Source organism: Toxorhynchites rutilus, chromosome 3, assembly GCF_029784135.1.
Source record: "Toxorhynchites rutilus septentrionalis strain SRP chromosome 3, ASM2978413v1, whole genome shotgun sequence".
In the NCBI taxonomy this organism is placed as follows: domain Eukaryota; kingdom Metazoa; phylum Arthropoda; class Insecta; order Diptera; family Culicidae; genus Toxorhynchites; species Toxorhynchites rutilus.
The window spans coordinates 229,722,277-229,738,814 of record NC_073746.1 but is presented as its reverse complement, the minus strand read 5'-3'; the positions used below and the strand labels follow the sequence as shown (position 1 = coordinate 229,738,814).

Below are 16,538 nucleotides of genomic sequence, written 5' to 3'. Positions count from 1 at the left end.
CCCGGCAGTTCCACGTGATTGAACCAAAAAAACCCAAAGTGTGCACAACTTTAGCCACCGTAGCTTGAAGGTTGCTGTTTGTGCTGATATATAACGAAATAATCGAAAGTATACGTCTCGTGGGGAAAACTATTAGTTCTCCGTGAGCAAAAAAAAAAAAGTAAATAAATACGTTATGTCCAGCGTGTTTGAAACGATGCCGTGGTGGTAAACGCTAGGTGCAATTCAAACTAACGGTGTTAATGAACTTGGTTTTGCAATCGAGTGTGGCACGAAAGACAAAAAAAATGTAGGTCATGCGACGCCGTAGTGGAAGCACCATTGAGCACTGATGATACAACACGCCGAAACAATGACTTATTAACGATCGCCATAAATTCAATGCCAACCTGTACGATAGGCCATGAGCGCCATCATTTTGCACCGGTTTATATGAGGAAAAGCATTTCCCCCATTACTACTGTCCATCGTTTTATTATTATGGATTAACAGAGGACTGACAAATTGTTGAATCGGCTAAATTTATTGATATCTAAAATACGGATATATGTCCGAAAAAAATCGGTTGAGTTCTCAGACAACATGATTTGTTCCTTTTACGACTTCCTCAATCGGTTGATCGGATTATCACGCTATATTTCATAGCGTGATTGATTGAAGGGAAATAAATCGACGAAAGGATTGGATTTATCATTTTTATAGCCCTAAATAACCCGAAGGCTTTAGTGACACCCTAAAGCCAATTACACACAGTTGGTGAAATCCATCTCAGCATCTCGTGCCCGCGTTCGTAGTCAAACAAAAAAGCTTACTTTACAACACCTCGTAAACAGCTTATCAAGAGCGCTGTCAAAAAATCTAACCGGTAGTCTATTACAGCAATTCATGAAGCCGAGATAAGCCCTTGGCGAGAAGTCATTAGGCGCCCACCATCTCCGGTAGCGATCCATTTGGACTTCGGCAAACGAGAAACTAGACCATCAAGTAGGAATCAAAAGGGTTTACAAAGGTCATTTGATTCAATTTTTTGTTTCGCATCGCAGCTACGAGTATTACGTAGATCGTTGAAATGAGGTTCGCTGCTACGTTCGATTTTTTATGGTTATTCAACAGTCTCAATTCGACTATGTAATCTGCTCCGAGTTCCCAATGTTTGGGTTTACTTGCTACTACTATCCCTTGGCGCGTTTTGGCGCTCTTGTCTATCAAGTTAGATTAGAGATAAAAAAATAATAAAACAAACAAACTTCTGCAATTATCGACACCCGTGAGGTGTCTTTATCTAACCCCAATTAGTCATTGTTTGTCGTCGTGATTTATTTTTTACCCTCAGACTTGATTAGATTCCGTGTTTTAGGTTCACCTACTTCGGGGACCCTGGTAGCAGCAGCAACAGCATTGTGCTCCAACGTCTTGTTGTCAAATCTGATAATGAAGTCTGCAACAACTCGAGAACGATTACGATTCGTAACAACCGAAAATCAGGTGATTGATAGGCTTCTCCGAGAGGACTCTTTAGAGCGGTTAAAGGCGGCGCTGCTGAGTGTTTTTTATTGTTGGAAATTCTGGATGCTTAAAATTCTGCGCGTACGTGATGAAATCTCACGATCAAATTAAATCATAAATATAAATAACATAACCAAAGAAAGACAAGAACAGAAACAAAAAAAATCATAACTGACCTTCTGAAGGGCGGGCTGAGGCTGTCTGAGCTTTTGGACAGTATCACATCTTGACTAGCTCTACGGGTCCTGCAGGTGCGTTGATTCATCAGCCGGAGTTGATGGGATTAGCAGTCAGCAGCAGCAGCAGGCAGGGTAAGGCATGCGATGAATCGTGCGGGTGTGATAAATCCGGCGGTATGGATGAAGCGAGCGTCATGTGTGATTGGGTTTTGCGTGTGGTAAAGCATTACGATGCGAAGAGCCAATTAATGCAAAACGGAATATCCATAAATGATGAAAAGGAAATAAAAAGAGAAAACATAAAACAAAAGCAAATAAGAAAATTATAATAAAGGGAAAAATGAATATATAGTCAATATAATATAGTTAATGAAAGTAACAGAATCGTCTTCTGTAGCGTTCTTTTTAATGTAGAGCCAGTTTGAGGCAAGAGAGTCCGAAAAAAACAAAAAGTGCTATAACTCTGTCATTGTTGAAATTCGAACATATGCGTAGAAGGACTTTTTCATCAAATGTTATCCTCTATCACCTCCTGAACGATTTCGGATTTTTTATATGAGAAAGGTATTTTATGACTTTAAGGTGATGGATCAAAAATATTTTTTTTCTTTTATACCGTTCCGAATCATATTTCGGACGCTTATTATGCAGAAAACAGATCTAAACTTTATGCACAGGTATTATTTGGTAGATATTTTAATTTTTTTTTTTTTTTACAGGCTCAGTTACTTAAGTTTAAAGGAGCCGAATTCTTAAATATATTTTTAAATCTATATATATATATATATATATATATATATATATATATATATATATATATATATATATATATATATATATAGAAACAATTTTCTTACATCTATGGTTAGTAAGGTGGAAAACCGATTACTCGCGGTGTACTCGAGTTTAGAAGGGTGACATATTTTTAGGAGAAGGATGGGATATAAGGAAATTGTACAATGTTGATGAGCACTCAATTCTTAAATCTATTCGTATATCTATAGTTTATTTACATTTCAACTTATTCTACTATTTATAGCAAGGGGACGAATTACCCGCAAAGGAAGGAAAGGAGGGTATAAGGATGTAGGGACAATCACACACAAAGATCTATAGCTTTAAGGAAAACATATATATGGGACATGTAATCAAGGTCTAACCGAGCCAACACATCTCTCACCGGCACATTGGGCTGTCTTCCTCGGGCCCGAAGGGAGTTTTCTAAATTCGATCTGGCGACCAGATACACCTCGCACGACCAAACAATGTGCTCGATGTCGTGATAACCTTGGCCACAAACGCAGAGATTGCTGCTGGCAAGATTGAAACGAAAGAGTAGTGCATCTAACGAACAGTGATTGGACATGAGTCGGGAGAAGGTGCGGATAAAGTCCCGACTCAAGTCTAGACTTTTGAACCACGGTTTGAGGCTAACCTTAGGGATAATCGAGTGAAACCACCGGCCCAATTCATCTTCGTTCCACTTACGTTGCCAGTTTGCGATGGTATTTTTGCGAACTAAAGAATAAAATTCATTGAAGGCGATTTGACGCTGATAAATATCGCCTTCAATTGCACCTACCTTTGCCAATGAGTCAGCCCTCTCATTACCCAGAATTGAGCAATGTGAAGGGACCCAGACAAAGGTAATGACATAACAGCGTCTGGATAAAGCACTCAAATTTTCTCGTATTCTCTCAAGGAAGTACGGCGAGTGCTTTTCCGGCCTCACTGAACGGATAGCTTCGACAGAGCTAAGACTATCCGTTACAATGTAATAGTGTTCAACAGGTCGTGAGGCGACGCTGTCCAGCGCCCAGTATATCGCTGCCAATTCAGCAATATATACCGAGCAAGGATTCTGAAGACTGTGTGAGGTGCTAAAAAATACGTTGAACACTCCAAATCCTGTGGACTCATTCATAGAGGAGCCATCAGTAAAGTATATATTATCACAATTGATACGCCCATACTTTGCATTGAAGATTGTAGGAACGAACCCCAATCTAAGATAATCTGGATTTTCATGGATTTTCTCCTTCATGAACAGATCGAAATGTACAGAGGAATTGATGTAGTCAGGAAAACAAACACGGTTGGGAATATACGAAGAAGGAACAACCTGCATAGAGGTGAATTCATGATATGAATTCATGAATCCAGAATGAAAATTTAGCTCGATCAATTGCTCAAAATTTCCGATCACCAATGGATTCATAACCTTACACCGGATGAGGAACCGAAGAGATAATAAATTGAAGCGATCTTTTAGTGGGAGTAGGCCTGCCAAAACCTCGAGACTCATGGTATGCGTTGAGGGCATACATCCCAACGCAATACGGAGACAAAGATACTGAATTCGCTCGAGTTTAATGAGGTGTGTTTTGGCAGCTGATTGAAAACAGAAACTGCCATACTCCATCACTGAGAGAATAGTTGTTCGATACAACATAATAAGATCTTCGGGATGGGCTCCCCACCAGGTGCCGGTAATTGTACGGAGAAAGTTTATTCTTTGTTGACATTTTTTACTCAGATACCTAATATGGGCCCCCCAAGTACATTTGGAGTCGAACCAGACCCCAAGATACTTGAATGACATAGCATGAGTGATCGGTTTACCCAAAAGTTGAAGCTTTGGTTTTGCTGGTCTATGCTTCCTAGAAAAAACCACCATCTCTGTTTTCTCCGTGGAGAATTCGATCCCTAGCCCAATGGCCCAGGTTGAAAAATTGTTCAAAGTATCTTGTAAGGGTCCTTGCAGGTCGGATTCGTTTGATCCTACGACAGACACCACTCCATCATCTGCAAGTTGTCTTAGGCTGCAATTTTGTGTAAGGCAATTGTCGATGTCGCTTACATAGAAGTTGTACAAAAGGGGGCTTAAACATGAGCCCTGGGGGAGGCCCATGTAAGAGACCCGACTTACTGCCGAATCTCCGTGAGAAAAGTTCAAATGTTTCTCACAAAGCAAGTTATATAACATATTATTCAATAGAGGCGGCAGACCCCGAGAGTGTAATTTGTCTGACAAAACCTCTATTGAAACAGAATCAAAGGCCCCCTTTATGTCCAAGAATACTGAAGCCATTTGTTTTTTTTTCGGCGTAAGCCATTTGAATTTCTGAAGAAAGCAACGCAAGACAATCATTCGTCCCCTTGCCCCTGCGGAACCCATATTGTGTATCTGAGAGTAGGCCATTCGTTTCAACCCATCGATCAAGGCGAAACAAGATCATTTTCTCCAACAATTTCCGTATACAAGACAGCATTGCTATTGGGCGGTACGAGTTGAAGTCGGACGCGGGTTTTCCGGGTTTTTGAATAGCTATAACTCGTACTTGTCTCTAATCATCTGGAACAATATTATGCTCCAGAATCCGATTGAATAAGTTCAACAAGCGATGTTTCGCCACATCAGGGAGATTTTTCAGCAAGTTGAACTTAATTCTATCCGATCCCGGAGCAGAATTGTTACATGAAAGGAGAGCAAGAGAGAATTCTACCATCGAAAACTCGGAATCAAGATCGCACCTATCTTGTGGTATATCTCGAACAATTTTTTGCACAGGAGCGGAATCAGGACAAACCTTCCGTGCAAAATTCAAAATCCATCGATGTGAATATTCTTCGCTTTCATTCGTTGAAGAGCGATTTCTCATGTTTCGAGTCACTTTCCATATTTTTTTCATTGACGTTTCTCGTGACAAACCTCTCACGAAATTTCGCCAATAAGCACGTTTTTTCCCTTTGATCAAGTTTTTAAATTGATTTTCAAGGTCCAAATACGTCTGAAAATTTTCAGGGGTTCCACGTTTCCGAAAAGCTTTAAATGCATTCGATTTTTCTACATAAAGCTTGGAACATATGCTATCCCACCATAGATTGGGAGGCCTTCGACGAATAGTGGAACCTGGGATGGGTTTCGTTTGAGCGCGAACCGCGCTGTCATAGATCAAACGAGAAAGGAAGTTATACTCCTCCAATGGAGGTAAACCATCTCTGGAATTGATGGCTAGAGCAATCGCGTCCGTATATTTTTTCCAGTCAATGTGTCTTGTTAGGTCATATGCCATGTTTATAGATTCAGAAGAATTCGACCCAATGGTGATGGAAATTTTAATTGGCAAGTGATCACTACCGTTGGGGTCCTGGATTACATTCCACTTGCAATCTAACGATAGTGAATTCGAGCAAAGCGAGAGGTCAAGAGCACTTGGGTTAGCAGGAGGTTTAGGCACACGTGTTGTTTCCCCAGTGTTCAAAACGGTCATATTGAAGTTGTTACAAAGGTCATATATCAACAATGAACGATTGTCGTCGTACTGTTCCCCCCAGGCAGTTCCATGAGAGTTGAAGTCTCCCAAGATCAATCGTGGCTCAGGAAGGAGTGAGCACATGTCATCAAGTTGTTTGCGGCTAACCGCAGCTCTCGGAGGCCAATACAAGCTGACAATACAGAGGTCTTTGCCTCTGATGTTTGCATGACAAGCAACAGCTTCGATCCCTCCAATAGGTGGAAGGTCGATTCGAAAAAATGAGTGGCACTTATTGATCCCCAATAGTACCCCTCCGTATCTGTCATCGCGGTCCAAGCGTATAATATTAAAATCGTGGAAAGAGATATCATCTCGCGAAGAAAGCCAAGTTTCGGACAGAGCAAAAACATCACAATTGAAGTTATGAATTAAAAATTTTAATGTATCCAATTTAGGGATAAGACTACGACAATTCCACTGAAAAACAGTGATATCTCCGACCTATCTAAATTAGACATCAAGAGAGATAATCATTGCAAGGAGGGGCCATGTTTGCATCAATTGCTGTAAAATTGTCTTTAATACTGGAAGCATTGAGATGACAAGGGTTCTGATGGAGTCGGAAACATTAAAACACTTGAAGATTTGATCCAAAAGGTCAGAAAACTTTATAAATCCCGATTGGGAAGTTGAGCTGGACGGACAAACAGGGACAGTTGGGGTTTTTGATGTCCCCTCGAGTGCTGGGTCGTTCGAAGGTGAACTATTCCCACGGAAGCCAGTAGGAACCTGATTTGGCTTGTCCGCTGCACTCGATTTTTTAGGCAAGCTAACAGGGGTTTTCACCGGGGGGACTTGTTCTTGAAATTTGGGAGTGGTCACATTTTTGCGCCGGGGATTCCCTTTGAAAATACACGGTGTGCCCCCGCTAGCTGTGTCCGCTTCCATATCGTCAACTGGCAACGTGGAAAAGGTATTGTGTGTCGATATTGATTGTTGTTGTTGGGCCAGTGGAGAAGCGCCCTTTAAAATATCCGCAAAAGTGCGCTTCGAGCGTTCCTTTAAAGAGCGCTTCTGTTTCTCCCAGCAACTCTTGTAAGTTTCACAAGCTGAGAGCGCGTGTGGGGATCCTCCGCAATATGGACATTTATGCTCAGTCGCACTGCAGGATTTCCCCTCATGTTGCTCTCCGCAAGTGGCACAGCGCACCTTGTTGGCACACTAATCTGAAGTGTGACCAACTGACTTGCATTTGTTGCAAGTCATGGGCTTTGGCACGAAGAGTCGCACAGGTAGTCTCAATTTGTCCACCATAACGTAGTCAGGGAGGGCGGCACCAGCAAAGGTGACTCGAAACGAGTCTGACGGCGTAAATTTAGTTTGGTCCCCATCATGGGAGAGTTTCCCGAGTTGGCGATAGTCCAAGATCTTTACTTCCATTGAGGGAAGCTTCTTGAACTTGCCTTTTCCTTCTTTTTTTATTTGTTCGCTCGTCAGAAGATATTTTTAATAGATTAGTTCAATATGCTTTTAAGCTTTCTACTTTGGTACCTATTTGATTGAAAACATAAGAAAATCATCGAAAAAATGCTTTTCAAATAAAGCGAATAAGAATCAAACTTTATTTTGTAATTTTATGGACGAAAATTACATTACACTTGATTATATTTTATAGTCAACTGCGAAACATTTACTAAGCAATCACAGTAAACGGTTAACGATGATGAGAACAGATGAAACACGGGAGAAATTTAAATATTTATGAACGGGTAAATTCTACGTGCTCACGCAAAACAAACGTCAAACACAAACGATAATGAGTGGTGCTGTTGAATTTGTTCCTACTATGTAATAATTCAAATGTTATTCTCAAATGAAGTGATAGTGAAACCAAGGGATCACTCTAAAGAAGCAATTGTGATATTAAATTTATAGTTATATCATCAGTGCATGAAACATTTCAAGATATTAGAACAACGTGTCCGAAATATGATGTTGTCCGATATATGATTCAGAACGGTATTCATGACACGAAAAATATATGCATAAAAACGAATAAAAAAAAAATTTTTTACTCGATTATATACAGGATTCGTTTATATACAGTGAAAATAAACCCGAAATGGTATATACTCGAGTCCGCCCTGTACACCCAAACTAGCGTTGGCAGAAAACATGTCATCTTTGGCAGAAAAGATGCCATTTCCTGTGCATGAGAAGTCAAATGGGCAAAAAATGAGCTATTTTAAAAGCTTAAAAACGGTTTGTATGTATGTGAGCAGACATCTCTTTCTGTTTTCTTTTATCTTTTCATTTGGGATTGTGCAAAAAAAAGTCCATACGACGTCAATGGGGATCGAACCAAGGCCGGCTGGAATGCAAAGATACTTTACACGACTACGCTATCCATATAGCTGCCAGCGCTATTATAAAGGAGCGTGATAATATTACACCTCATCATAAAATGAAGAAGAACATGGACGAGAATATATCTTTCTCTGTCTGGGCCGTGTATTTGGCAAACTGTACGGAAAGCTTTCATATGCTTTCATTTAAATGTGTCTCCTGTTTCGCTCCCCTATATTGGCTCTAGCATATATATTATACAAATGATATACATGTATTAGGGAGTAGAACATTTTATGTTATCTTTCAGCTCATTTAATGTAATAAATCGGGATGCCAGAACACGTGCTAAAAATTAACTTTGGGTGTATAAGAAATCAGACCATGGGAGCCGAATTTTGTTTTATTCTGACCTGAAACCAAAACTTGCGTAAAGCAAACGGCAGTGGGACGAAGGTCCCAAAAACATGATTCTCATGTTCGATCTGCCGTAATTTGTGACTAATGAATGAAATGACATCTCATGACATAGACGGACTTCGTGACTTCAATATTTTGGTTAGTGTTATCCTCATCTATACGTGGTTTTTCTTTGGAACACAACTATTGTGCCAAATCACTGCCAAACAAGATTCACAAATTCGCATTGTAGCATCCAACAGATGGGTATATCCCAGTAAACGTATTTTCTCTATTTCTGTTAAACGACGTTCAATACCTGACCGACCGATCAAGAGATTTTAGGCAGATGGCTATTGTTTGAGAGCTGTCGTTGCTCTCTGAATTGAAACATATTGTATTTGACAACAAAAACAAGCTGAAAACTGTATATTGGCATCCAAGAGTCTCCATCAATTCATTTCTACCTGTTATTGATTTTTTTCTATAACTGTAGGGGAGAGGGAGGCAAGTTGGCGAGGGAGGCAAGATGACGAATCGGTAATTTGACCCCCTTATCGCGTTACGTAATTTGAGCACTACGCCTTATGTTAATTTTTGGTTTTTTATTGCAGATGGTTAGAACTTATAAGCGAAAAAGAGACAAATATTGGTCGGACACCAGTTTGGAGAATCTTATGAAAGCTAAAGAAGAAGGTTTGTCTGTTCTGGGTGCTTCAAAACAGTTCGGTGTGCCAGAACCAACTTTGAGACGCTATCGACGAAAATATCCAGACATGGAGGTTAGATTTTCAATTCAGCATTTGCGTTTCCATGTTCTTTATGCAAGAAATATTAAATCTGTATCAATTTCAGGATACGTCGTCCAATAAAGGCCGCCTTAAAGCCACATTCAGGTCCAGCTGCGGAGAATTGCCTATTCGTTTGCGTTAAAAATGGCATAGAGCACCCTTTCAAAGGAACATGCGCTGGACGGACATGGGTTGAATTATTTATGAAGGCTCATAAGCTATCTTTGAGAAAGCCAGAAAATACCTCAGCGGCTTGATTAATGGCGTTCAATAAAGAAAATTGTGACTTATTTTTTCGAACTTTGGGAGATATACAAGCTCAGTATCGTTTTCCTGCGTGTGACATTTACACAGGGGTATGACTAAAACGTCAAATCCCTCATATTACCAGTGTACCCAATATTGCTGCGGTTCACTGACATTTTGGTTCTGTCAATTACTCTTGTTTACAACTCGGTCCGGTTATATAGTCGAATAGTGGCTAACTTTAAACTCCATGTGAAACCGAAATATGAAAATCGCTCATGCAGTTAGAAATAAAGCAGCGCATTTTTCTTTATTTTTACTATCTCCGTGATTTCACTGATTTCAACCCTCGCAAATGATATGTTGGTAAACAAATGACGCCATATTGATTTTGGGTAGCCTATATTCAATTGATGTGTAACCCCTGCATTTACAGTGTTGATGAAAATGGCATTTCCACTGTTCCAAACAAGGATAAATAAATAATTGTTATTACATTTTGTTGATTTTTAGGTGACCAAACCATATTCGCCAACTTGCCTCCAGGCATCTATCCTCCACGTGGAGGCAAGATGGCGAATTCGACGCTTTTGGGAGGATAAGTTTTTTTAGTTTTTTTGCCCATCCAATAGATAATATGATAGAAAACACTTCAGTCTATATGAATCAGCATCAATATTAAATAAAATAATTCCAAGATCCAGGGCTCACCAAAGCTTAACGTCGCCAAATTGCCTCTCTCCCCTACACAAAAAAAAAATAGAAAATTTTCGAGAAAAAATCTTGAAAAAGTTTTGTTAGAAAAACTTTCTTGCCTTAAATATGCACAAGTTGCGATGTATGGAAGAGTTGTGGGCCAAATATTTATCTACCATTTTTTCTGCCATTTCAACAAAATCTGAGATGACCATCTTGAGAAAATCGACTTTTAATTTTTGAAATCGATTTTTTTCAGTGTAGAATTTCTAAAAATATTGTTTCTGTGTTTTTTCTGAATATTCAATTATTTTTCTCAAACTCTTCCATAGATCACTTTTTTTTATAAAAAAATGACCAATAATATTTAGCCCTTTTCATATGTTAGTCTAGATAAATTTTCGGAAAACTAAGTATGCCAAGTTGCTTAATTAGGTAAGGTCTTCAGGCCCGTAATGTTCCATTAAGTTCTGAGAAGATCATAGCAATCCCATAGACGAGTTGGCGCGAAATCCGTCCATATCAGGCATTCCATGCCAAACCGATATAGTGGTTCTCAGATTTTCGTGAAAAGTGGTAGATTTGATCGTTATCGCAAACAATTAGACCCGTATTTTTTATAGTTTCCGTTAGGGTGACCATACCCATTTTAGGGTGGTCCGAAAAATCATTTTTTTTCATTTTTTCCCAAAAATGATTTTTTTCTTGAAAATTTAATTACTTTTGAACTACTAGACCGATTCTGATGATCGACATATTAAATTGAAGCCAGTGAGCTAGCCTTTTTTTAATATTGAACCTATAGCAACAATGAATTTTGTTTTCGTAATTATCGATTGTAGTCGTTTTTTATTGTTTTCATGGGTTTGGACTAAAATTAAAAGGCTAGCTCATTGGCTTCAATTTAATATGTCGATCATCTAAATCGGTTAAGTGGATCAAAAGTTATGAATTTCAACAGGAGTACCGATAACTTTCTTCGTTTTGTTTGAAAAACTAATGCTTTATTCTGCAAAAATGGTTACAAATTTAATATTCAAAGTATTGCCCATCGCTAGTCACAACTTCCCATCTATCTGGCAATCCACGGATCCCTTTGCGGAAATAATCGGCCGGTTTGTCGGCTAACCACGAATCGATCCAATTTTTGTCTTCATCAAAATTGGAGAAGTGCTGGTCAACCAGGCCATGTTGCATCGATCGAAAAAGGTAGTAATCGGACGGAGCATTGACTGCGGCAGTGTTTGGATTTCGATCAAAATCAAATGATACACAATGTGTCATGCAAGTAAACTCTCACGAACATATAACTAAATAAAAAATTATTTATTATTAGCAATTTCGCGTGCAGTATTGAGTCGTGCTATTGTCTGTTGTCTTGATTTAATTATTTTTCTTGTGTTAAACTTCATTTCATTCTGATTTTATTGTTATCAATCGATCTGTAACCATAGTATTTTGTTCAGTGTTGTACCATATCAACTCGTCAGATCTGACATTCGTATAAATAAGTGTAAATAGTGCAAATCGTTCACTCCATTGTTCACCGTTCGTTGTTGATTATTTACACTTCTGCTTCTACGTCCGAGCATAGTTTTGTACACTGCTGCGCCATCTGCCAACGATTAGCTGAATTCTCAGTTGTGTGCAACTGGTCAACTTGTATACAACATATAATACATTTGCATAGTTAGAGGCCAGCACCGGCGCCAACATCGGAATTATACTAAAAAAGATTAACGAAATTATCATGACTAAACATTGTGCGAAGTGTTCAGAAGCAATAACAGGCATCGACGTCGTAGTCTGTCGTGGATATTGTGGCGAATTATTCCACATCAATAATTGTTCCGGAGTCACTCGAGCGATGCAATCCTACTTCACATCCCACAAAAAGAATCTATTCTGGATGTGCGACGGATGCGCCGAGTTATTTGAAAACTCGCATTTCCGCGTGATTTCGGGTCTAGCCGATGATAAATCACCACTCCGCTCACTGACGACTGCCATTACGGAACTAAGGACCGACATTAAAGAACTGCATTCTAAGCCTGAAGCTCAACCATCAGCAGCTACAAGTATGCAGTGGCCCGTAATCCAGCCTCGAAGAGCTACTAAACGACTTCGCGAGTTTGACACTACTGCACACGCTCCTGACTGCCGTGTAGGTAGCAAAAAACTACAGGAAAATGCGGTAACAGTTCCCACGTGCTCCAACGATATTGAACAAAAGTTCTGGCTGTACCTTTCGAGAATTCGGCCAGACGTCACTACCGAATCTGTTGCCGCCTTGGTCAAAGCCAATCTCGAAATCGACGTGGATCCTCCTGTGATGAAGCTCGTCCCTAAAGGGAAAGAAACCGGCACGCTGTCCTTCGTGTCTTTTAAAATCGGTCTAGACCAGTCGTTGAAGGACAAGGCCCTCGATCCTGCAACATGGCATGAGGGGCTAGTGTTCCGCGAATTTGACGACTACGGTCTCCGAAAATTTCGTGTACCTGAAAATCAACAACATCGATGTTGATACTGGAAGCCAAGCCTACATCTCCAGTCACACCTTTAAACCAGACGCTGTCATCCCGGGACGCAACGATTCAAGCAATTTGGAAGTCCCTTATTCCCCCATCACAGTCGAGTCCATATCGCTAGTACCCTGCAGTCGTTCCGGTCCTGTGTTTGGGTGTGGACACGGGGACTTCCAAACTGTATCCACAGGCAAGTACACGTCCGATGCTCGTATCCCGCTGATTTTAGTACCTGATAGTTCAAACGATTTCAGCCAATCGCCAGCACCATCCGATCCTCCCTCTTCATCCTCAACCTTTGGAGTCGAAATGAGAACGCGCTCCTCTGAACGTCCTATTTCCGTGTATTATCAGAATGTCAGAGGTATACGCACCAAAATAGCGCAATTACGTTTGCAGCTAACTAGTTGCGATTACGATGTCCTGGTCTTCACTGAAACTTGGCTGCGGGAGGACATTGATAGTGCTGAGATCTCGACCGACTACATATTCTATCGCTGTGATCGGAGCCGGTTATCAAGCCAGCATTCTCGGGGAGGTGGAGCGCTAATCGCAGTTAAAGCTCAACTCAACAGCGAGTTTATTCCGCTAATGAATTGCGACCACCTCGAGCAAGTCGCAGTCTGCTTACGACTTCATCGTAGGTGCCTCTACCTTGTGGTTATCTATCTGCCACCTAATTCAAGCACTGATCTCTATTACGCGCATGCTAACGCAGTACAGGACGTTGCGAACCGAGCTGCCGCAGTTGATATTGTTGTATCGCTAGGTGACTTTAATCTACCAAATTTGCGTTGGCAATTTGATGATGATGTGAACGGTTTTATACCCACAAACGTTAACCTTGAACATGAACAGGCACTCATCGAAACAATGTTTGCTATTGGACTGCAACAAGTCAACCAATACCTGAACGCGAACGGCAGGCTTCTTGATCTAGCATTTGTGAGCCTTCCAGAGCAGTTGGACGTAATCGAACCCGGCTCGCCTCTGTTGTCAGTGGACAATCACCATGCACCCTTTGTTATACTACTCGACGAGGACAGCGACGATCTAATTATGCACACCGAGTTAGATGATAATCCTTCCTATGACTTCAACCTATGCAATTTCGCGCAGTTAAAAACGGTTCTGAGCGCTATCAATTGGGACTTCTTACAGCAAACCGGACCAATAGAACAACTGTTATCAGCATTCTATGACAAGCTCTATGCAGTGCTTAATGACAATGTGCCTCGCAGAAGACGTTCATTCAGATCAATGTCTAGCAAACCGTGGTGGACCCCCGAACTCCGAAACCTGCGCAACATTCTTAGGAAAGCTCGTCACCGCTTCTTCAATTCGAAGTCTGTAAGCGATCGGAACTATCTTCGAAATGTCGAACTGCAATACAAGACAGTGCTGTTCGACAGTTACAGCAACTACATTGCCAGGATTCAGACTAGCGTAAAACAAAACCCATCGTGCTTCTGGGATTTTGTGAAAAAAAGGCAAGCATCCACTCGAATCCCTCGTAGCGTCAACTTCAATGGTATCCAAGCCAACACAATCGCAGAAGCCGCGAACCTCTTCGCTATGTTCTTCGGGAGCGTGTTTAGCAAAGAGTCACCGGTACCAAGACGCGGTTGTTTTGCTCACATTCCTGCATACAACATCGACCTGCCAGTGATCCAGTTCACCGAAAATGAAATTGTGGAAACTATCGATGCCCTGGACATCAGAAAGGGATGCGGGACGGATGGTATACCTCCCCTCCTGCTGAAGAACTGCTCGAGGGAATTAGCGGCACCAATTACCCTCTTGTTTAACCAGTCACTTCGTGAAATGACCTTTCCGGAAGCCTGGAAAGCTGCCTACATCGTTCCCATTCACAAGTCTGGCAACTACAAAAAAGTGGAGAATTATCGTGGCGTTACTATACTGTGTTGTATTAGTAAAGTATTTGAAAGGTTGGTGCACAAAGTTTTGTACAACGTGATGTCCCCCATTATTTTTGAAGGACAACACGGGTTCATGAAGCATCGCTCTACTACTACGAATCTTATGTGCTACGTCACTGCCCTGTCTCGCGAAGTAGAAGATAGACGACAAGTTGACGCAGTATACGTTGACTTCGCGAAAGCGTTCGATACGGTTCCGCATACTATGCTCATCGAGAAAATGAAGCACATGGGATTTCCAGATTCAATCACAAATTGGACTTCCTCGTACTTGCGTTACAGAACCGCATATGTGGCGCTCAACTCAACTCGATCCCGAGTCTTTAATATTACATCTGGAGTACCGCAGGGTAGCGTATTAGGACCGATGCTATTCCTCATATTTATCAATGACTTGCACATGTTACTTTCCTCATCTAAACTCTCTTTCGCTGACGACCTAAAATTCTACCGTACTATCGAGACTTCCTCAGATTGTGATGCACTCCAGGCAGATATTATCACTATGTTGGTGTGGTGTAGAGAGAACGGAATGCGTGTCAACGGCAATAAGTGCAAAATTATTTCTTTCGGCCGTTGCAATAGTCTTGTTATGCATCATTACTGGATGGAATCGACAGAGTTAGAACGTGTATCGTGCATCAACGACCTTGGAGTTACTATTGATTCCAAGCTTAGATTCGGTGAGCATGTGGCGGTTACGACCGCGAAAGCATTTTCCGTTATGGGCTTTATTCGACGTCACGCAGCTGAATTCACAGATATCCATGCACTGAAAGTACTATACTGTTCACTAGTTCGCAGTACGCTGGAGTACGCTGCGCCAGTCTGGTCCCCTTACCACGCTGTCCACACCTTGTCGATCGAGCGGGTGCAAAGAAAGTTTTTGCGCTTCGCTCTTAGACTACTTCCATGGAATGATGCGACCAACCTACCGCCATACCCTGACAGATGCAAGCTCATAGGATTGGAAGCATTATCAGCCAGACGAATTACGATGCAGCGGTTACTTATATTCGATATTCTTGGTGGTTCTATTGACTACCCTGAATTGCTTGCACAGATCCCGCTCAACATACCTCCCAGACGTTTCCGGAACTCGCCTTTCTTTGCAATACCATACCACAGAACAAACTACGGCTACAACAATCCGTTCGATTCTTGCCTCCGCCAATTCAATCTTATTTGTGATGTGTATGATTTAAACTTGACTAAGAACGCTTTTAGAAATAGGATAAAATGTCTATCATAGGTATAAGCAAATTACAGTCTGTACGACTAGTCGAAGACGGTGTAAATAAATAAACATATAACTAAATATGAGAGGATCATTCAGATACTTGTATGAATGTCAGCAATCCCTTTTGTAACATTTAGTGATTAAACTAAGAGAGGAACGAAGACTGTTGTTTGCATATTCGAGTTGTATCAAACATGGCACACTATTTTCGAAGCGTGCATACAAGTTTGAACCGCATATATCGTCTCATTTTACTATAGCGAAACCCACTGCACAGACAAGTGTAAAGCAATAAATGATACAAGAAAAATTACGTCATCATTACGTCACCATTAGCGGAGAGCAGCGAATGGGAAAAGAGATAAAACGCGAGAGTTTTTGCTTCTCACTGGAGCGGTGTTGCTAGTAAAA

At 40.9% G+C, this 16,538-nt stretch overlaps 1 protein-coding gene across 18 annotated transcripts in view; it reads right to left on the bottom strand.

The window, feature by feature from the left end:
• The window catches only part of LOC129778219 (TLD domain-containing protein 2), a 438,692-nt gene that overhangs the window by 176,047 nt on the left and 246,107 nt on the right, over positions 1 to 16,538 (bottom strand). For 14 of the 18 annotated variants that reach the window (XM_055784977.1, XM_055784981.1, XM_055784983.1 and 11 more), the window contains one exon: positions 1,683 to 1,751. The exons of the other annotated variants lie outside the window; for them this stretch is intronic. In XM_055784977.1, coding sequence (XP_055640952.1) covers positions 1,683 to 1,751 — 69 coding nt within the window. The remainder of the gene's footprint in view (positions 1 to 1,682; positions 1,752 to 16,538) is intronic. 18 annotated transcript variants of the gene reach the window in all.